Here is a 24,513-nt window from a genome sequence, read left to right as displayed (position 1 = left end):
TTGTAGATAGCATTGTAGTATGCTTATGTATATGGGTATAGGATAAGCGTTTTGTTTCATGTTTTAATGTAGTAGTAGAGGTAATAAATAATAAATAGTTAAACACATTCATATTTTGTATATTTTATTTCAATTTATTTACATAAATACTACACATAGAATAATCACAAATAATGGTCCCTAAATAAACTTATATATTACCTAATTATTTACAATAATTTTGCATTAAATTGTATATTATAAGTAATGACAACATTTCAAAAACTTAACTATAGAAATATTCTAAATTCTGATAAAAAATTTATCAATTCGGTAACAAAAAATATTATCACAAACATAAAAAATCAAACAAAAGGTCAAAATAATGAGCCGATAACAATTTTCTTACGAAATATTTTTATACATAATCAAAAAAACACCGAAAATGCCATATTACTTTCTAAGTTCTAAATGTACTTAATTAGCAAATCCCATAAGATATAGGTACTTAAACTACAAGGCACAAAGTTTTAATCATTCATTTAATTATCATATACGACACATTCTTCTGACACTTATATGAAATTATTTTTTCCAAATAAATTACTAAAATATCAGTTTATAAGTTAATGTGTCGTATACAATTCACATTCCGGTACTCAAGTACCTATATATGTAATAATCTATGCAAAAGTAATTACAATACAAAACTTTGTGCGTGTAAAAATTTCATTTGATAACTCGTAGAAATAGTAGAACTTTGGGGTGCTTTAAAATTAATTAGAGACTTTTAACGAATAAATAATTTTCGTCCATAAGGGAGATAAGGACACTTTTTGTTTATGATAATCATGTTTGTTCGTTAAAAATTTTAAAGTTTAAATTGTATAAGTAAATTCATGTGCCAATATTGCCTTGTCAGTTTGACTAGTCTTATTTATGAATATCAGTCTTCTATCATAAACGTATAAAAAACCATGACTGCATTTTTAAATAGACATACCTACTTACATATTATTTAGATATAATTAATCTGTCCAAAGAATTATACATTATTTTTAAAATATTGTCTACAAATCGAAAGCGGTAAAAGATATATGCTAAAGTATATTTATGTCATGGCTTTATAAAATAATGTCATGGCCTTTTTAGAGACATTCTTTTGTTATTTTGTGTTCGAATTATTCCTATAAATCCTTGTTTTAATTTATATATAATATTATGTGTTAAGTTTATTTTTAGTGTCGTATTTGTGAAGTCGCATACCACTTGTGGGGTTTGTTTTGAGTTTTCATCGACATTTTCATATCTGTTACACTGATCGATTGATTAATTATACGTCTAAACTCTTCTTATCTTACTTTTTTTAAATATGTCGAACTTTTTACATCTTAGTTACCTATATCGCCACTATAGACAAACATTTGATGTCAATTTTAGAGCACCGTAATATTTTCCCAACTCATTATAATAACATTATGACAATATTATGATAGCAATATAATAATTATTATCTATAAATATTAACAACATAACAATAATTTGAAATGCATTCAATTGTTGCATTACTTCTATTAAAATATGGTCCCTGTCCATAACTTATCCAGCCTTCTATTAAAATTAAAACCAAAACAATGACGTCATTATATACAATAAATAAGTTTATTAAAGGCATATCATATTGTGAACACCAAGCAGGTGACAGTACATCAGAGGGGATTCCTCTAGCAGCTAATCTAGGTCTTAGCCTTTGTAGCCTAAGTTCTGCAAACCAAAACTATGACGTCACTTAAATTTAAACTCGGACACAATCTCGTATAAAAAAACAGAAGTTTATTACAGACATCTAGCGTCATGTTGTGAACACCATGCTGGTGACAATACATCAGAGGGGATTCCCCTAGCAGCTAATCTAGATCTAAGTCTTTGTAACCTAGGTTCTGCGGCACTAGCACTAGAACTAGGGTTAGACCAAAGTCGTTCTGCTACTGCTGCTGTACGAGGCCATACTCGGGTATCTGTGGAAGATTAAAATATAATTTTTTTTTTGACCGACCGGTTGGCTTGATAGTGGCCCTGCCTTCCAATCCACACGTCGTGGGTTCGATTCCCACCCGGGGCAAATATTTGTGTGATGAACATAGATGTTTGCTCTGTGTCTGGGTGTTCATTATTATCTATATATAAGTATTTATTTAAAATTATATATGTATGTATATCATCCATCTGGTTTCCATAACACAAGCGAAAGCTTAGTATAGGATCAGATCGTGCCGTGTGTGAAAATTGTCCCGAAATATTTATTTATTTATTTAAACAATAGTATCGGAGAGTAAGTAAACATATTAAGCAATAAATAACTGACAAATCATTTTTTTATATAAAATAGCCAGGCATTGGACTGCACCACTACCTGATGGTAAGAAGTGATACAGTCTATGAAAGGGCATGCCTGCCTAGATAGAGCCTATTTACTCTTGCCTTGAATAAACTTAAATTGTATTTTTCTGGGAAGACGGAAGCGGGTAGTATTAGCGTTCCATTCTCTTACAGTTAGGTTGATGAACAAAAAAAAAATACCTGCAGATGTTTAATATTATTGACCTAAGAATTTCACATTTAATTTTCAGAACTTTGCTACTACATATTCTTGGAAATCGCAAACCTTTCACAAATTATAAGAATTTCAGCTACTCTAAAAGACAGACAGACACACATCTTAATATATATAAATCTCGTGTCACAATATTTGTCCTCAATGGACTCCTGAACCACTTAACCGATTATAATAAAATTCGCACACCATGTGCAGTTCGATCCAACTTGAGAGATAGGATAGTTTAGACATGTAGGTACCACGGGCGAAGCCGGGGCGGACCGCTAGTTTTAATATATGTAGTTATATATTACTCACCCAAAGCCTGGGAATCAACATATTCACTCCACATGGCAACTTCACCCCCCAGAACATTGGCTTCCACAGGCAACACATGGGAGTACATTTTCCTCCAATTAGAGTACTTGGTATTGCCCCAGAAGCCATGGTCCAAATACCAAATATCCTTTGGTACTGATACCACTCGGTAGCCCAAGTGAAGTAGTTGGGATAGTAATGAGCTAGATACTGGCTCCCAGACTTCTATTACGTATCTGGAATAAAATAAAAAAATAATAAAATAATAAAAATCTTTATTGACATAATTATACAGGTCTAGATAATGAATCCTTTGGCTCCCGAACTAGTTTAAAACTGTGTCTCAGGAGCCAGAGGCTTCTCCCAATATTAATCATAGTATTATGTCTATAAACTAAACTAAAAGCTCTAAAATAACAAAATTAATGAAGAGGTACGTTAAATTTATACGTAAGCGCATTTGTGTATATAGATGAAAGTGTGCGTGTGTGTGTGTGTGTGTGTGGGTGGGTGGGTGTGTGAGTGTGTGATGATGGAATGGATGAATATAGTGTAATGTAGGGAAAGATGGCGCTGAACTGTCAATAGGTGTGTATCGCTTTTATTATTGTTGGATGTAGAAATATTTATTCTGTATTTTGAAAGTATCAAACAGCAAAAAATGAAAGTATAGAACAAAATTTCAGTAATTATAAAAAAATAAAAGCACTCGAAATGTCTATTCATAAGCCAAATATTTCTTGGCATGATTTTTACGAACACTCTAAAGTTTAGAGTTTTCGTATAGTACCTAACTATATTATGGTTTAGAGTCTAAACCATAATATAGTTACTATACAATCTCGAGAAAAACTATATTGTTTACTTAAACGTGTTATCCAATGTATCCCAAAAGTCTATCATACGAAAAAACTTGAATTTTCTTATCAACAAAGAATAAGTATGAACAGGTACCATGGCCAAAATTTCTTGCAAAATAATGTCATCCCAAAAGCTCTCCTTACTCAAATATCTCTGTACCCTATGATTCTTCCTATATATCCCACATTTCACAAATTTTTAGCCTTTTCTTCGGATGTACTTTCTAGAAACTTCTCCTATATAAAATGTCCCAAAACTCACCTTTCCTGACTCAAATATCTCTGTATGATATGCATTTCCACATATAAACCATGTTTTATGGTTTCATACCCTATACTTCGCATATAGAAAGAACGATTTCTAGAAACTTGTCCCATATAAAAATGCCCTCACTCACCTCTCCTTACTCAAATATCTCTGTATCCTATGCGCTTGAGTTAGCTCCGAGGACCACAGCATCACGGGCTGCTGACTGCCGCCAAGAGCAGCGATCTCTTCATCCCAAATACTAAGAGCAGTTGAATGGAATTCTGCCCAGAGCTTCATAAAACCTTCCACGTTGGTATCGTAGCCTTTGCTTTGCATGTAGGTCACGATTTCTTGGGTGGAATTCCAGCATTCGAGGAATACCTGGAATAAATAGTTAAAGACATTTTAATTTAAAAAAATGTGTGCGTGTACTAGTGTACACACGTAAGAAGTGAAACTTCTTTATGACCTTATTTTTCAAAAAACAATTTACTATATGCAACTTTACAGAAATACGTCGAATCACGCGTGTTATATGTAATATGGCGCGTAACTGAAAAATGTTACACTAAATTTTTTTCCAACCCCGATAAAGAAGTTTCACTTCAATAATATTAAAGAGTTTAAAGTCTTATTGTAATATTTTAATGGCAGACAGATTATAGGAATGTTAACAAGCATTCTAGAACAATTACTTTTTCTTCGTACGTAGGTAAATGGTAGCTTCAACAATTTAACGATATATTTAATTTCTAACAAACAACACTGAAATAAATGCATAAAGAACTCTAACAATTACTTTTAACTATCCTTTTGCCGCACATTTTCCTATATTATAAAGAAAAGCATAGGTTAGTTTAGTTAGCGCAGTTACAGCAATCTCCTTGAAACGTTTAGCCTAATATTTTTACCAAATAACAATAAAAAAGTATTCAAAATCTCACCTCATCCCCTCCCATATGGAAAAGCGCAGGTTTGAGCAAATATTCAGCGATATCCTTATACAGATCTCGTAAAACTTTATACATTTCGGGGTTGGCGGGGTTGAGTTGGCCACAAGGGGGTTGGATGCACAGTGACCGCCATGCTTTAGCGTTTACGCATACTGCTAGATCGCCGAAACCGTATTCCTGAAAAAATATTAAATATTTTAAATTTTATGGTAAAATCTTATTAGAAAAAATGTTATGGTTACATCTATACTAATACTAAGAAAGCTGAAGAGTTTGTTTGTTTGAACGCCTCATGACGTGTCTCAGGAAATACTGGTCCGATTTGAAAAATTATTTCGGTGTTGGATAGCCGATTTAGCGAGGAAGGCTATTGGCTATACATATATCATCACGCTAAGACCAACAGGAGCGAAGCAATGCGGGTGAAACCGCGGAGTACAGCTAGTTAATGATAAAATTGATAAAATCGGATATTGATAGATTAGATTAAAATTTCGATAGGTAGGAAATAAATGTGTAAAAATAAATGGTAGGATATAAAATGTTATCATGTGACAAAAAGGATATCTGACTGAGTTTAATTTCATTTAGTATACGCATTATTGAATTTACTCCTATCAGATATTACCACAGAACATATAAGATATTACCATGTGGATACCAAATAATCAAATTTTTTTAGTAATTCAACCATTTACACTTCCATGTTATTAAAAACTATATCTTTATTAAAACCAAGTTTTTGCATAGAGAATACATATTGTTTAAATTACGTCAATATATTTCTCAACTGTAACATGGAAGGACATCGGTACCCGTAATACAGACTAGAGTCTAGTACGGGACCATCGTTTTTGTATATTTTGTAATTGTGGTTGTGAAATAAAGATTTTTTTTTTATTTATTTTTTTATTTACCTTCCCCCATTGCCAGCCATTACCAGCATGAGCTGGAGAATCGATCTCAATAACGACTCTAATTCCACGGATTTGGGCGTAGCTTATCAGTTCTCGGACTTCCTCTGTGGAGTATATCTCATATGCTGAATAGGCACCGTATCTGAAATAGCATAAAAACATAACGAAATTAAGTTGTGGCAAAAAATAATGAAAGGAAGAAGGAATATCATCATCAATAACTGGATGAATCATCAATAGAACCTTTGGGATGGAAGAACTTCCATCGAATGCTTCAAGTTGAAGAAAATTTTGGCAAAAATGTATTTCCAGAAGTTTAATATTTTGCTCTAATTTATTAGTAAGTTAACTATACTGGTAGTCTGGTATGTACACTGTACATAGATGTAGAGTTTTGGATAAACAAATCCAGAAATTCAGAAAGACATCCAAGTGATTAGCCAATGATAAAAATTTTAGGGTAATATAACCAATTATTTTATACATTTGTCTAACAAACCATTAAGACCACTGACGGAAACGAAAGAAGAACTTTAATTTACAAACCTCGTAAATTGCGGCACCCTCGCTGACTCTAACGGAAAACTATGAGAATCCGTTACATGCCAATGGAAAACATTCATTTTCGTCGCTGCCATCGCGTCCATCATTCTCTTTATATCTTCTAACGGAATGAAGTTTCTAGAAGTATCCAGAAGGAATCCTCTGTGAGGATAAACTGGTTTGTCCCGGATTTTAGCACCAGATACTAATCTGAGACCACATTTGTAAGTGTCAGTATAGTCTGGCTTGTCTGATGTTACTAGTTGGGTGAAAGTTTCGAGGGCATGCCTAGCTCCGTATACTGTTTCAGCAGATATATGGACGGCTACGTTTGCATCTGGAATTGGTAATGATCATATTAGATTTCCATCTATAGGTGCATTTCTATATGGAACGCGCTTTTGATCCTTTGTCACATGTTTGTCACTTTGTGGATCGGAAATTAATGTTACAATGTTAGAAAAATTTAGAGACATAATGGTAGTTGATTTTAGGTAGTTTTTTCAGGTGTTAGTTTCAATTATTGCTTGTTTTTATCTCGAATTGTATAAATCTTTTTATCTGCCTATCGGAATAGGATTCAGCAATATTTTTTCAGAAATTTCGTAATTAATTATTAATTACCTTTAGATTGAACATCCAGCATATATTTCTCGTCAGTTTGCCAGGTCAGTTGTAGATTAGATGATTTAATAGTAATGTAAACAACAACTGGTGTTGTAACTATTTCAGTAACATTGCCGTTACACTCATCTATTAAGTTTGCTGTTGCTACTTGTGTCATTTTAGCTAATAATTCTCTAGTCTCTACAGGAGCATCGATTAAATCGAATCTGTAAAAGAGAAGTTAATTTGTTAACTTGCTGTTATTTTTTATGCCTGATATGTTTAAATCAACATATTCTTCAAGTCTGTTTGTTGCAAAGATATATTATTTTTAGTAATACCGTATTCTTCGTTTGCGTTACTTGTAGGTATATTTTATGGGTGTAAATTGAAAAATTTCTCGCATCAAAATCATCTTCATTGAAAATAACTTAACTAAGAAAAAATTATGAAATATCTAATGCAATTTCGATTGAAGTAATTTCATTAATCATTGCAAAAAGCATAATAACAACACTACTTAGGAAGGCATTTGAAAAATTTCAATCGCCTTCCTAAAAATCAAGGCAAGTTACAGATCAAGCTATACAAGCAATAAATTCGGATATATATAGTACACACAAACACTCTCTAATGGCACAATCATTATTAGCATATAGCATAAAATATGAAAAAAATTAAAAAAGTTCTAAGAATAAAAAAACTTAATCATAGCAAGCTCATGGTTCTCAATCTCCAATCCTCCTCCTAACATTTTTAATACTAATATTTGATCACTTAAAAAATCATAAATGTCTTAAAATTAGGGAAATACACAATCAATACAAATAGTTAACTCTGTGAACTGACATCGCGACACCTGCTCATTAAAAACGCATTCATTTCATAATTGTTTTACCAAGGCTAAAGTAACAATATAACTAATAGGTTAACTCAAATGTGAAGTAAATGACTAGTCATTGTTTTACCTCTGATTACCGCGTTAATTCAAGTTCTGTTAATAATTTGTCTACGTTATTCGGTAGCGAAAAATTATTTCGCTATTAATAATCGTCTTGATTTTATTTCAGTTTTAGTTTTAATTCTTTTTTTCGTTAAAAATTGGCAACCGTGGCAATGACTATTTTATTAAAACATTACAGGGGGACGAGATATTTTGTATTTTTTTATAAATAAAGGCACGAGTCTACCATGAAAAACGCTGCAAAAATGGTATTTTAAAAATTTAAAAGAGACATAGGCCATAGCTACTGACATAGGTCACTAATATTAGTTATGCTATGTACCTGTATAAGTACAATTCGTGACTACATGTGACCATATCCATATCGCTTAATTTGTTTCTATCAAACCGCATTTCCCTGGTAAAACAGCTAATTTATTTTTTATCGATGCTTACATGGCGTGTTTATCTAATCATCGTTTGACGCGCGGACGCCTTCTAATTACAGTGTACTTAAAAAAATAACATTAGTGTGTAGTAGTGTTTGGATATTGTTACACTTTTTACTTAAGAGACGAAATACGATAATTATTTGTTTTACATGTAATTTAAATTTCCATCTTTTTCTCTACCTTGATTATTTAGGATTTAGGAATATACTTTCTGGAAACAATTCCAAAGAATAAAATCCATATCCTCTCGAAATATATAGGTATATTACTTAGCCAGGGCTTTGAAACATTATATAAACCTTTCATAAATAGGAAAATAAAAGTACATTTTTATCTCCATACCTACATTGAATACCTAACGTCACTCTACCAAATCCAGTCCCTGGTTATTCGGCTATACTATACCTAATACCGCTAATTGTACGAGTATTATGCGCGTACGTTAACCCACTAGAGAATTTATTTTCTAAAGGTGGCTTCCCACGGTCTGCGATTCTACGGATCTACACGCACAGCCGACGACTACGGACGGCAACGCACCGCAGACAGGGCTCATCCCACGGTCCGTGATAGTGCGGATCGGTCTGTATAGTATATAAACCATTTCTATTAGAACCAAAAAAAGTAACCAATATTGTAATGACATGTTGTTTATTGCACAATTTTTTAAGGCGATGCAAACAATCACGAGCAAGGTACAATCCGTCCGGTACTTTTGATACTGAAATTGAAGGCGAAGTGCGTCCAGGTCCAGGCAGTTGTGACCTGTCGGTCTGTGATGACACGGACGCGCACGGACCGCGCCGCACGAGCTCGCACCGCACCTTTGAAAAAACCGACTCGCGACGGATACGGCGCACCGCCACAGACGCGTCTGTGCTACCACGGACGAGTCCCTTCCCACGGTGCGTAGGTGCGAGCTGGTCCGCGTCCGTCCGCGACATCGCAGACCGTGGGAAGCCACCTTAATATAATAAGCAAATAGTCAATACAATATTGAACACCGTTCGTTGACACTAAGCTACTCATAAGTCAGTGTAATATAATATGTATGTTGCGAAACATGCAACTATCACATTTCCTTGAAGCATATAGGTACATAAATTGGTAGAAATTTAGTCACAGATATTAGTTTTAATCTATTGTTCTTCAAAGTATAGTGTGAGCTAGAGTTAAAATGTAATTTTAAAGAGTATAGACATCGACAGTACAATACAATTTGAGAATTCCTTCCAAAAACATCATTGATTGATATTATAGCTTTATTCACCTTTACTCTTTATGGGTAAACTGCTTTTATCTGAATTAAGTGTGGGCGGCGGTTAGTTGGAACCAATTTTATTCGGTACATATTATTCTCAATATATTGCGCTGATTATTCGTTTCCTATGTGCGATTTCACAAAGAATTCGCTACACTGCAATGCTGTTGTTAGGTATATTTAAATATGTTTGAGGGTAGTTACTTCAGTCTTATAAAATTCATAGAAGTGAAAATTAAGAAAAAAGGTTAAAAGGGATACAATCATACTGCATCAAACCTAGAGAAAAATAATAATGTAAATCGACTATAATATAAATACAAATGTAAGTATATTTAAACGTAGGTAGTAAAATTGTGAACGCGCTGTAAATAAGCGGAGAACAACAGACGCCTATATATTTTATTTTTATTTACTACGTCTACACAAAAGATCACGTCGCGTATCGACTACTAAAGTTATTTATACCTAGTGGTTATTTGCTAAATTTATCGTAGTCTCAGAAGCGGTTGGATGGTGCCCAAAAAATAAAAAGATTTATAAGCGAGCCCTTTCCAAAGTAGAGTCGGATAAGGATCGGTGCACACTTGGCCAATTTGTTCTGTGACTTGGCGTTCAATGACCGTTGTAAGGGTTGTCTATTACTAATAAAAAAGTAAATACAATCAATCACGATAGAAAATCTTATTGTGAGACTTTCATATTGCCTCATTTCATTGATATTAGAATTATTAGACTTGTTTTTACATTGATGTATAAAATTGGGTACCTATGTTATCAGTTATCAATAATCATAAAGACCATAAGTGGTTAGCTTATCTGCATTTTTCCATTTTATCTAGATATATCTAAAAATCAATAAAAATAATATCACGATATCATAACTTTGATAAATAGAAAAAAGTAGGTACAATTAACAAGGATAGAATAGTATACCTATAGACCGTACATTATCGCGCTTTTATATTTCTCTATTAGCCCTATACAATTCAAAGCATTTCGTTATAGAAGAAAAAGCGAATCAAAGTGCTCATATAAAAAGATTTCGACGCATGAAGAACCTCCTCCTTTTTTAAAAAATCAATTGCAAAGTTATATGTTATGGTTATATATTATGGTTATATGTATGTAGAAAGTAAAAGCAAAATAAATTCGTGTTTTCGGTCATCATTCTTGTAGGGTGTTCCCGTATTAGCTTTAACGATAGCCCGTATAAAATCCTAAAGAAATATGTTTATTATAAAAATTATTCCATACGTAGTAGGTACCTATATTAATATCTATCCTTTATTGGTTGAAAACATATTATTTGTTCCGCCATAAAGTGCTCAGAGTAAAAGTGGACAAATATATTCTCTCAGTAATTAAAACTATTTCCATTTTCAATGTCATCTTCTTAGAAGATATATACAAAGGATAAAATTGCTAAATAATAGTAAAAGGAAATCATCTAAGTATGAAAAAAAAACACAGTCACGATTTTGCAATCAGATATCACTGCGAAATGCAACTTATAATCTGGTTTAACTAAATGACAAGGCCATAAATATCAATGCACAGTATCGTATATCAATTAAATAGACACACTATAAATTGTAGCAAGCATTTATAAATTCACGAGAAATCGTCATCTGCGATATGTCGTCGTGAGTGACGCAGCTACCGTCACCATGCTTACTAAAATAGACAGACGGACAGGAGACAGTCTACTATGACTAGAAGTTGCGTATTATTTTGAACATCTCATGTGGAAGAAATGATTTTCTAGGCAGTACAATCTATGATTTTCAAAACTTGTTGGTTAAATTCGAACAGCCGAAACCAACAGACTGAATATTATGTTATTACAATATATGCATATTGTAATAAAATTTGCTATAAAATTGACTTCGATGTGAAAAGCTAATTTATTTGAATAAAGGTTCTTCTCGGACAAATCGAAAATAACAAATAGCCTTGGATAATTGGCGTCTTTCCCTTGTTTTAAATTACGATTTGTTTTTTTAATAAAAAATAACATCTAATTAGGTACCTACCTCACCAAACCCATAATTGTTGTGAGTAGGTACTTCGAGCTGTATGGAAAATTTATTTTAGACAACCTTATAATGTTCAAAATGTTTTATCTATCTATATGATTAGTATAAAAATAACTTATGAATTACTCCACAACGGCTGCGCCCAGAGCATAATTTATTGTTTATTTTTTTTAAGTTTTATTATATGTATATCCCAGTGGAGACGAATCCAAATAACCAAAAATCATTAAAATCTAAGCGATAAGCGATAAGACCGCCAATTGTACTTAGTGTAAGTTATATTTAAGTGTTTGTATTTCTTGTTTTGTTATCTTTAAGTGCAATAAAGTATTTATAAATATAAATAAAATAAAATCCGTTCAACCGATCTTGGGTTATAAGTAGAGTAATTATTACCACTTTTTTATAATAAACTGTAAACTGATCCTTAATAGATTTTCATATTTATGAATTAATAATATGGTTTATAATAATTATGTTCAGTGGTATATAATTTGTTCAATTAAACTGATGAGTTGACGAGTGACCGGTAGCGAATAGTGATTATAGAAGCTATCATGTAAATAAATTATGTTTTTACAATCACGCTATGTTATTATCTTTCGCTTCCTCCTGCAATAATCTGCTGCAGCCTAGAAACATTATTATTTTATAGACCTACGAGTACAATGTAAGTGTGCTCATATTCCTTTATGTAACAGTTTTTGGTATTTATATAAACAAAAATATATTTTAATTTGCAAAAATAATTTTATGGTATGAAGTAAAATGTTATCTACATAAACAATGCTCTATTTAGTTCCAGTTCAGATATTAAATACCTTTAAACGGCTACACCATTTGAATACAATAGTAACTAGGTCTGCGAATCTGGTATGTTGTAATATGTATATAATGTATGATGTTATTATTTAAAAGACAATAAAAAGGTAAACTAGTAGGTACATACATACTAGTTGGAATATAAATATTGGAAGCAAATTTAACAATAGTCCAAGTTTTAATTCTTTAGTTTATAATAATATGGTATACGTACTCTACTTATATAGAAAACCTCTTCTTCATTACCATACCGCTGTAGATAAGCATTCGCTCTTTATTTCAGTACTTACATTTTCTACAATTTCGTAAGCCCTACCTGATAACTTTCCTGCCGGTATTCGATCGTTTTAACCCAGATCAAAAATAGAAAGTACCGTATATTCTTGGAATACTACAATACTATAAACATAAACTGGCTTGAACTATTTCTAAACGTAATTGAAAGCTCCGATTTATTGGTTTTTAATGTTACTAACACTATCGTTTGGTTTCTTTTAATATAATCTCTTTAAATGTGCAAAGACGTGTTTTCAATATATTATTTCATGTTTATGATTCTGTTATATGTATTCGTATTTAAAATACTTATAATTATTATGAGGATATAACTTTAGTGCATATACAATTTAATTATAGCCAATTTTATAGTAACGCAGATAAGTACTCTAAAATTAGGCCAAGCTTCCAGGAACGTACGTTGTTATGTAGTATTCACAAAAATATTCATATTTTACAAAATATCTCAGTGTCGTCATGTTATGTTACAATAAAATTTTCTCATAAATTCAATTGAAATGTTGTACATTTCCTGCTTCATGTTCATCTGGTGTTTTGAGTAAAAAGAGTAGTGTGTAAATCAACTTTAATTATGTATAAAGCTCTTTGCTTAGGCTCTTTGTATGTAATTACATCTTGATATCTATAATGGCGTGATTAATCATCGTGCAGTATCTAATAAATAAATGTAATATGGATGGTGTTAGCTCATAGATCATTAGGTACTTTTTATAGTAATAGTTAAGTGCTCCTGAATTTTAATAGTTATTGATAATAACACACAGAACGCAATAAAAATAGTTTTAATGGTACTTCGTGTTTGGTTTCCATAAACCAGATTTTAATACTGGAGTTTCATTTTATTCAAGTTTTTAAAGGATTCCAAAGGTCAAATAAACAATAATAAAGACTCGATTTGTAGTAAACAGTCTCTTTCACTCGAAGAAAGGCTCATGCAAATTAACCTAGAAACCTCTATGCATAATCAGTTTGCCATCGCTGGCCTTATTCCTTGATGTCGGTTAATACAGTATTTATATTTTGTGGTCGGAAACTTCAATGATTTTATTATTTCAATAAAAAATATCGACTGACTGATCGGCAGATACGTTAATTGGTAAATAGTGATAAAGAAGTTTATCGCACTCTTTTTTTATGATACAAATCTTGAACTTCCTGTAAATCATGATACGACGGATTATACAAAAATAAGTTATACCATAGATACCCATTCACTGACTCATGGATATGAAGAACGCAATTGTACCCTTCAAATGTATTCTCAAATCTTATAAGTTATCCATATAAGAATATATCTATCTTGTATACCTACTTTTAAAATATCATGCGTACCTTTACCATTTAGTCCGGGATACATCGCCCATTTTTGCAAGTGATTACTATCAAGCTAATTTTTCGTGAGTAGCTTTATTTTGATGAGATGCCCAATAATTTCATGTATGAAACTCTCGATTGTGGTAGATTGTTGATGCATTTTAACCTTAGCTAGAGCGGTTAGCTACTATTATGTATTCTGTGCCTTATAGCTACCTACGGCCTACCTTCCGTACCTTAACAATTACTCATATTTCGTACTCACCTTAAATAATTAGGATGTATTTTAACAGTCTGCATGCTCAACGCGGCGGTGCCAGGCTTCGGCCATATTCCGCCAAACCTGCCACATACTGTGCGACAAAGGTCCAAGCTTTCATACACTGTGCCGGTCACGTTACTGAGCGTGGGTTGAGGTGATTGGGACCGTTGACAACCTTCGTCTGGCACGCATTTATATGTCCATGATGGCCTGGAAATTAATTGTCTGTGTCTTGTATTTGTATAAGCAAAAATGCGCGTTAACGGTTGTGTTTACAGTCACACCAGACAGTTACTAAACGATGGCAGAAGAACAAGAACAGTGTAATCGTGGAAGCACATTTGCAATGTGCTGTTTTAGGTTATAGGCTTAGAGACTGGATACCCACCTCCCTGACTCTACATTAATTTTCGTACAGCCTAATAAAGATTATTATTTGTTCATGTTCCCTAATTCTGAGGTATTGTCATGGACGAATTTTAAGTATTATTGAAGTTACTCATTGATGTCGACGCTTTCTTACTTTTCACATAAATAGCGTTAGTAGACCACAAATCTAGAGCATGTACATATTTTGCTTATTAATTTTTCGTAAATTTTGCTCACGATACAGTTAATTCAGTAATTTATTACAGTGGTCAGCAATTTCTGTTCAATCTGGTCAGTAGTACACTAGAACCTACTTATAAATTAGTAATGTAACGCAGTAATTGTTACAAACCGAACCTGTGAACGCTCATTATCTGATATCTCACATTAACAAACAAAACCACAGTTAGAATGAGCAGTTCAACAATGCAAGTCTAAATAATGAATATTCATATCTATTAAACAGTTAGACTTACTCATATACAGATGGTGTAGGACTGCTAGAGTTATCGTTACAGCTTACAAGATGCACGAATAGCACTAGGAAAACTATCCTGTGTCTCGCCATTGTAATTTACCTGAAAAGATTTAGAACTAAAATAGTATCTCGTGAAGAGCAATAAGGAGTCAGTTTGAGAAAATCTAATTTCAACGCTTAATTGCGAAAATATCTTACAAATTGAAAATAAATAAAAACAAATCATAGTAATTAATCATAGTGAAACGAGGCAATAAAATAAATACAGCGTACAGTAAATAACTATACGGCTTTACCTATTAGAATACGTTTGTGTAAGTGCTTCGTTATAAAATGGAGTGTCTATATCTTTTATAAAATATATATAACTGTAAATATTACAGTTCTATCATTTAATTATATACTGTGGATAAAGTGGAGGCAACTTTCTCTCTTGCCTTAACTTTTATTTTTTAAATTTATTCAAACTTTACAATTATTGTAACTGACTCCAATAAGAAGAAGTTCTACTGTTGGTCTACTGTTTTTTTTTTTTATATCATTGTATTTTTTTATCTAGGTGTTTAAACTTGAAAGTCATCTTGAGCTTTTGTATAAAAACAATGGCGATAAAAAATGATGATAAGACACTTAGGAGTTCCCAAAAAAAGAACAATAACAAAAGTAAAGAATTTAATATTGTATTTATTTACCAACATTTATATTTAAAAAAACAATCAACAAAATATCAGGTGCATTCGTATATATTTTATATTTGTAATGGTTGAATTAAAATACCACAATACAACCAAAAAAAATTAAACTTCTTAATAAAATTAAATGTTCCATTACTACATGTGATAAAAATAAATATTCAGTGTTTCAGACATAATAATGGCAGTGGTATCCGGGCTTGTTAATTTTTAAAAAGGTTAATTGAATTAGTCGTTTTTATTAAATAACTAATTTATACGTATTTCCGTCACCACTGTTCCTAATCGAGTGCAAATTAAACGACGGCAATAATCGGCTGTTAAAAATTTTCAATTAAATCTAAGTTGGTACAATTATGAATTATATCTGTTTGCTACCCTGTTGCTACAGATCGGAATAAACACTTAAGTAAAACAAATTTATGATATTTAAATGTCTATTATGTTCAAGTTTTGAACACTTACAAAAAAAATAAAAAAAATGTTCTAGTTCAATAGTAATAGGCTTGAGACCTAATGTCTGAAGATTTAAATTATGTGCCAAATAACGTTATATTTAAGAGGGTTTACGCGGTCCGTGCGCTGTTTGGCTCAAATATGTGATTTTTCAAACCAGATTGTCCATCAACCACTTATCTTACAAACATATGAATTACTAATAATTTTAGGAAATTTTATTGTCTATGTAGTTAGTTAAGAGTTTTTTTCAAATTTTATGACCAAGTTCCTCTCAAGCGGTAATTAGTAAAATGCATCAAAGTATAGTATTATGAAGCCTCGTGAACGTCAGCTGGAGCTCGGTTGGGGGGAAGAGCGGTTGTAGCCTCCCGTATCAGCTGACGGTTTTTCCACCAAGATACAGCCAGCTGACCTATATATTTATCCACAGTTACATATAAGCTATCATCAGGTAAATTTTTGTTTGAGAGGAAATCACGGAAAATAAATTTTTTTCTTTCATGTTCGAGACACCAGCTGACGTATAATACACCATGTTGTAACCAGCTGATTATTTTTTTTCGTTGAGATATTGGGTTAGCTACAATTTGACAAATTTTTAGCTGAGAGGAAATGAATGAATGAATGCATTTTTTTTCCTACGTGCGTGGGAGGCTACAACCGCTCACCCCCCCAACCGAGCGCCAGCTGACGTTCACGAGGCTTTATAATACTATACTCTGAGGCGTCTGACGAATTATCTCTTGAGAGGAAATAATTAACCAAGTTTGCAACTGGCTCCCGTACCATTATATTCTTATATTCGCGCGGTTAAAGCTGAGTAAAGCGATCCGGCAACGTCTTTTCGTTGCCGGGCTCATCGAACTAGAAAAATCGACCTTTGTTCCTTTGCACGAAGGTCGATTTTTAATTGGCACAAATCTGGTTACAAAAAGTGAGCTTGTTTTAACTAAATTATTTTATGATGTAATTATTTGTTATTGTTAGAATTGTCGCTACCTACGTTACTAGCTTATTTGCAAATCTTTGTAAACAAATTTTATAGTTTTTCGACATGGGGACTTTACGTACAATATGATAAGTATTAAAAATACATAATAGAATAATGCTATTTACGTTTCTTTTTTTTTACATTATTATCGGTTTTAAAAGATTAAAAAAAAATGGGTTTTTGTTTTTATATCATATTTATTGAAAAAAAAAACAATAATAGACAAAAAATATTATTTACAATTTTGATTATTTTTGAATAAATATATCCGACATTTTGATATATGGTTTTGTTACCATTTTATTGTTCCAATGTTTATCTTCTTGATACGACTTCTTCACCTTGTTCCGTAAATAAATGTCTCTTGCCCGTTACTTTGAGCTATCCTTGTGCATTGAGGTTCTGAAACAACCATAATAAGTTATAATATGAGAAAAATTAATTGATAATACCTCTTATAATACCACGATTATTATAAAGATACTGTCATCAAAACTAGAAAAAATTGCACAGCTGTGTACGTTCCTTTGTCGCTTTATTATCCTAGCCGTAATAAACTCGATTGTCGGCGTCATACATAGCAAACTTTCTGAGAAAATCGTTCTTTTGTTTGAAAAATTTTACGGTTGACCGCAATTATTATAACAAGTGCTTTTATAAAAATTAGTAAAAAATTTCGCAGCTGTGTCCGTTCGTTTATCGCTCTATTGTCCTAGCTCGTAAAAAAGTCGATTGTCGGCATCATAGTTACATAACTACAAATTTTTCAAATATTTTTTATATAAAATTTATAAGTAATTATTCTTATGCATTGTCTTGGGATTGCTCACATGTGTATAGAATTGTTAGTAGATCAGCAATAAGCCTAAAATAGCATGATATCTAATAAGTAAAAAAATTACAATTACCGGTGCAGTGAAAGACCTCAGACAATAGTTATAATACAATAATAATAATAAAAAAAAAGTTATACGCAATAGGGTTGAAATAAAAATTGTTTCTGATCTCACTGGTAATTACCTACCCGTCAGTGATAACTTACACTAGTCTGAAATATTCCACTATCTTCAATCTTATGACTTATAAATAAATGACATAAGAATAAACTTACACAAAAAAAGTACTATGTGAAACTGTCTGAAGATCCACATCAGTTTCTGGTAATCATGGTTGGTCTAAAAGACCAACGTGTCTTTATTGCGTCCTGGCTTGCAAGCTGCACATCGGATTTTTCGTGGTCGCACTTCGCTATTAGAAATAAACACACAAATCAGTAGTATATTTATTGGAAAATGAAATCTCAAAAAACAACTAAAACATTACCTATTTATACCAATAATAAAATTATAAATAAAAATAAAGACAGAGTGCATAAAATTATAAAATCTTGAATTGTGCGTTGCTAAATTCAGACTTTGTAAACATATATGTACTAATACAAAAATCATAAATAGGTAATGAAATCTCAAAATATGACTAAAATAATATTACTTATTACAAATAAAAATAACCATCAGATTTTCATTTATGCGTTTCTCAATTTAGACTTGTAAACATATACCTAGTAATCAAAATATTTGAAGTTGAAATCTTTAGACTTGTAGCGACCGAAAGACATAATAAATATAAATAAGCATGATAAACATTAAACTTACCTATTTAGATTCAATAACTATAGTTTCTTCATCTGCCTTCGCAACATTTTCTTCCTAATGTTCTCACCATCAATGTTTTGGCCACCAAAATTCACCATGTTTATGAAAAACTTTAGTAACACTAACACTAAATCACGTATGCGAGTAGACAACGGCACCGCGCGAAAAAGTTGTACAGGACTGCTCTCTAAGACGCGTTGGCGTCGACTAACAGGAGGCGGAACGGCGGAAGCGACCGGCCTGCGCGCAATTTTTTGCTCATAGTTTATAAATATATTTTTTTTTAATTACTGATGTATTAATTGAAAAATCTAATCCCGTACGTCCCTCAAGAATTGAATGGAAGTGGATGTGGATAAAGTTTCATTGATATTACTTTACTATTGTCCAAATGAAATTGATTGATTGTTTAATTTTTGGGCAACTTCACAACGTTTTTCTATCGAGGCAAATTTTGCCAATCGTGTTTCGGTTCCCAAACGTCACTAAACAAACTCTTCAATTAAATAAATCGATAAATAAAAAAAATCAAATTCAAAGTTTTTGAAGAAAAAAATTAATTCTCTGTGCACTCGAAACGTCTGTTTTGGGTCTCATTTCGCCTTAATACAGTATTTCTGAATACCATCAAGATAACTGAGCCGATGATTACTTGATTTCACTTTTAGTGTCAATTTCGAAGCTAAAAATATCTGAAATTGCTGACAGATCTAACACACAATTATTTTTAACTAACTGCAAAAATCCTTATTAAAATAGTTAGTTAAAAGATTTTTTTATTTTGGACTCCTAACTTACGAAATTAAAATCCGAACAATGTGAATTTTTTTAGAAATTATAGTCGACAAAATGATTATTTTCACCAAGATATTTGACTTTATTGAATATAATTTATACATATTGCAATAAAAGAATGTCTTACTTATAAGATAAAATTTAAAAAATCAACTAAGGTACCTCTATTATTTTTCTACAAATTTTTTTAAAGTACTATAAAACACTGCGCGCGACCCGATTAAAATCAGTCGGCAGCGAGCCTTTCCAGAGAGAGGACATGTTGCTCGGCGCTCTCCTGCGGACCTATGCTGTTCATAGTAAAAGGATAGCGCAAGCCGCGATCTATCGTAATAGATCGCGGAGTTTTTGACTTGCGTTAAATAGAATATGCGTAAGGGAGAACTCAGAGAAGACCTGTTAAGTTCACAAATAACTTTATTTGATTTGGTACAAATAAGTTAAGTGATGATAATAATTATTCAAGTTTGGTCTAATTATGTTAAGTGCTCTTACGTTGTAAATGGCCGTTCGTTGATTGAGTATTCGTTTTAAAGTCTATGTTAAGTTATATTAATATATTTGTATCAAATAAAAATATTTTTTTTGTAGGTACTTAAGTGGTTTTGATACAACCTATTTAAGGTATTTCTACTATCAATAGGCTTATGTGACATAGACCAAACGAAAGAGGACGTTTTTATCAGTATAGATGGCCAAAAAACAAAAAATGGCCATTTTTGCACTTACGAGGTATATACCAAACACCACAGATATATATTGAACAAAAAATTGTAAAGAATGAAGTCGTAATATTTTAAACTAGCATATTGTATGAAACATCAAATTCTTTTATTTATTGTTGAATTAGTCCGATAAATCAAATCCGTTCAGGCAATAATAATGAACAAAGAGAGGGTAGAGCAAAGTATCTCATATATTGTATTAATTTTATGTAGGTTTTATAATTCCAGCTAATTCTATGCTTTTAATGCTTTTTTATTTACTTTGGGTATTAAAGAGTAAATAAATCACGCACACTACAAAGAAACAACGATAAAGTATCAGAAATTAATAAGCACACATATTAGATTACGTGTAATTTTTTGATCAAAGCCGGGAAACATGGATAGGCAAATGCAAATATCCAACAAGACAGACAAGCCTGCAGTCTTTGACCTAAGTAGTCAGCCTTTTATAGCAAGTAAAATGGCTTGAACATTCTTTATTCTCGATTTGTTCTAAATGTACGTATGTTTACTATGTGATAAAAAAGATTGCATGATTTTTTATTTTTATGCATGGGTTGAAGATTGTAAAATTGCATCTCTATAGTTTTATTCATAATACATATATAATTTTAAATAAATACTTGCATACTTGTAGATCGAATCGTTATGATAATATTTTATTGTTTTTTTATTGTATGGATTTGCATCGAATACAAAACAAACAAAACTATACAATTACACACAGATAATATTTGATTAATTAAATTTATAAAGAGATATTTTTTAAATAATTTCTCTGTTGAGATGTAACTATATTCGTAGATGAACGATGTTAATATTATCATCATATTATAATCTAGAAAAAATATTAATTATAATCACGATCACGAGTGGATTTCCTTGTAAGCAATTAATTAAGATAATGTAGATATTAAAAATTCAAACTGACGCGAACTTTTAAATGTGAGTTTATTTAAAAATAATGTTATTGTTTCATCAATACGTGGACTTCACAAGAACAATAGTTTGTGGGTTTAAATTAAAATGATAAATCAAACAGTATAGTGTTTCGTAAATTACCGTTATCTGAAACATAATTATGTATTTAGATATTCGTCTTCCAGTTGAAGAATGTATAACAACAGCCTCTTACTTTGTATTAATTGTACTTCTTTGAATAAATAAAGAGAAATACAATGAATACAGAGGTAACAAAATCGAATTGGTGTCTTCACTATGCGCTCACATACTCGTGCGCTCATATGCAATGCATAGTCATAAACGATGCATTGCGTGCTAACGAGGCCCGATGTTATCAGCGATGTTGCCATTATCGGAACTTCACACCGCGACTTCCGCACGCCACGGTTCCGTTGTCACACGCATCTATTTAAAAACCTATTACCACAGAATATAAATGAACGTTACTGTCTAATGACAGCTATCAATCGTTCACGCGCCATTTTTTGTTTGAATTTTTTATGAAAGTGAAAACGTATATTTTAATAATAATTATAGAACGTTTTACTTTAATTGAATTAATAGTGTAATTATTAGTGGGTAATGAGAATACATGACATGAATTACAAATATTTTTTTTTATTATATGCGTTTCTTTTCCTTTCATCAGTCTTGAAATAAGTATATATATGCCTAGATTCCTAAAATATATTACACTAGCTTCCGCCCACGACTTTGTACGTGCATCCCCGTTTTTCCCCGTTCCCGCGAGAATTTCGGGAAATCCTTTCTTAGCGGATGCCTACGCTACGTCCTAACATCTACCTGCATGCCAAATTTCAGCCCGATACGTCCAGTGGTTTGGGCTGTGCGTTGATAGATCACTATATCGGTCACCTTTGAGTTTTCTATATATAGATATATAGACATTCGAAAATCTAATTGCAAAAATACCTTCTTTTTTATAGTGGGGAAATCTTCCAAAGATACCCACTGCCCCCGGGGAAGGAGCCGTGGGTTATGTCGGATTCTTACCGACTAAAACCCCACTGTGTTCCGTCGAGCCGCTTTAATGATGGGACCGCGGGTATTGGTTGGAATTCTTCCGCGACAATTGCAAAAATACCTATTCTATATTAATAATAATTATTTTAATTCAGTAGAAGTGGCTATAAAGGTTTATTGTGTTAGTATTAGTGAACATTTAATAAGAAACTCAAGGAATTCAATAGAAACTCAAGTTCCCATAGCCATCAAAATCGTGTCGGAAAAACTAGCGGCTGTAATATTATGTCATAGCATCAAAGTTGCTTGATAACTTGTTTTATAGGTCTCGTTGGTAACTGATTGTTCGATTACTGATAATTATCACTAATTATGCTAGTATTAAAATAGTATAAGGTCATCATGTATTATGGTGTTATAAATGTAATCATGTTATTATACGAGTATTCTTCTTTCTTGCTATAAAGAAGTGAATCTTATGTAATATAGTCTGTGGTAATATGTAGGTAACTAAACACAATTATTAATGCTAGTCATTTGTTTTATTTATGTCCTGATGTGGAGTTATTATATAGATAGGTATATTTTCAATTAGTTACCTACTGAGATTGTGTATACTAGAATTGAAATTCTGACTTAGATGTATTACCTACTAACTGATAAAATCTTAACATGGCTAATTACTAATAAGAAATAGAACATTAACAGCGAACAAGGAAAATTTGGCATGACGTGTTTTAATAGATAACATTATAATACATATATAGGGATTATTTCTTTACAAGATTTTTTTAAACCTTACTATAAGAACATAATAATAATTACCTACTACCTATGATAGCTATAAGAAACTAACTAATTATCTTAAACGATCTCTAATTTCTTGGAAAATTATAGGGAAATGTTTCCATGTATACCCGAATTTTTCATTCCGTATAAACATCGTATCGTACCTACTTAACTTGTACTATAACAATTCGTACCTACCTAGTTAGACGTTACTTTATAGGTACTTTGTGAAAAATATAAAAAAATATATATATACATAAGTATATATATATATCTTTGAAGTAACTAGGTAGGTAGATAGGTAATTATTTCTGTCGTAAAAAAGTTAAATTGATTGAAATAAAACAATTATGTCCCATATAAAGTATCTACCTAGGTATATTGTCCAGTACCTAATAAAGTTTATTTTTAAATATATTTTCAATATAATTGTTCGAAACACGTTTTATGTAACTTTTTGCTTTGTAAACTTGGTGTTTGCAATTGTCAGAATTTTTTAAATTGTTAGAATAATATGTTGTTCGGTTTCATCAAAATTATAAAATATAAAATACTTAAGTATTTATACGATGCAATTTTATTTTCAGTGAAATAGAAAATTTTGAGTGTTTCAAAAAAAATCAAGAATAATTAAAATAAATCGTGATAAATATAATCTACAATAATTAATAATCTTGTTTGCAATAATTATTTATAAATAACTTTTACTAGATAGCTGACTAATGAATAAATATAAAATAATTTATAATACTTACAAGAATCAACTAAAATCGGACACGAGATTTATTCGATATTTTTCTAGCACACAAGTCACACAACTATCACTTTATTAACTGCTCATTATAAACACGCGAACTTTATTATTTCCAAATTAGTAAAACTTCGTCCAGACCAAAACTAGGTTTATTTTCATAACAAAGTTGCGACGGGATATCGTCTTTATTATTCGTTTTTGAAACAAGGCGGGAGAACAAACCGCAGGACTGGTTTGTAGTTGAAAATGTTTTATTTTTTTCACGAAATGCAGCCGCGTGTGCTTGCAGCCCGAAGTTCACTTATGTTATGGCCCGGCAATCAGCACGGTTCGTTTTATGTAGGTGATTTTGTTATTGTTTAGTGAATACAACCGCTTAGACCACATTATCACAGTTTTGATAAAGGCGCGCACGCTTGCGGATGGCGCGAACCGCTCTGATTG

At 31.8% G+C, this 24,513-nt stretch overlaps 1 protein-coding gene and 1 long non-coding RNA gene across 2 annotated transcripts; both read right to left on the bottom strand.

Moving 5' to 3' along the window:
* Window positions 1-111: 111 nt before the first annotated feature.
* Window positions 112-24,513, bottom strand: Hexo2 (beta-hexosaminidase 2). Its single transcript, XM_089701389.1, has 10 exons — window positions 24,071-24,513; window positions 15,258-15,359; window positions 14,416-14,622; window positions 7,041-7,249; window positions 6,420-6,753; window positions 5,874-6,015; window positions 4,948-5,133; window positions 4,152-4,384; window positions 2,894-3,129; window positions 112-1,997 (listed from the first exon to the last, which is right to left on the bottom strand). The coding sequence occupies exons 2-10, from the start codon at window positions 15,347-15,349 to the stop codon at window positions 1,816-1,818; spliced, it is 1,821 nt and encodes a 606-aa protein (XP_089557515.1). The 5' UTR covers window positions 15,350-15,359; window positions 24,071-24,513; the 3' UTR covers window positions 112-1,815.
* Window positions 17,590-19,614, bottom strand: LOC149483896 (uncharacterized). The gene is made up of 3 exons (XR_016316445.1): window positions 19,057-19,614; window positions 18,513-18,649; window positions 17,590-17,803 (listed from the first exon to the last, which is right to left on the bottom strand). It is a non-coding gene; the product is annotated as an uncharacterized LOC149483896 (long non-coding RNA).

Source organism: Colias philodice, chromosome 12 (assembly GCF_061535455.1).
Source record: "Colias philodice isolate Cphi_HAF_F1 chromosome 12, ilColPhil1 Martin Lab GWU primary, whole genome shotgun sequence".
NCBI lineage: Eukaryota > Metazoa > Arthropoda > Insecta > Lepidoptera > Pieridae > Colias > Colias philodice.
This window is presented reverse-complemented; position numbering and strand designations above follow the sequence as displayed.

Coding starts and splice junctions, on each gene's coding strand:
- Hexo2 (XM_089701389.1), bottom strand. CDS start 15,349: ATGGCGAGACACAGGATAGTTTTCCTAGTGCTATTCGTGCATCTTGTA. Junction 7,250..14,415: donor ATACATCCTAATTATTTAAG/GTGAGTACGAAA, acceptor TCTCTTTTACAG/ATTCGATTTAATCGATGCTC. Junction 4,385..4,947: donor TCCATATGGGAGGGGATGAG/GTGAGATTTTGA, acceptor TATTTATTCCAG/GTATTCCTCGAATGCTGGAA.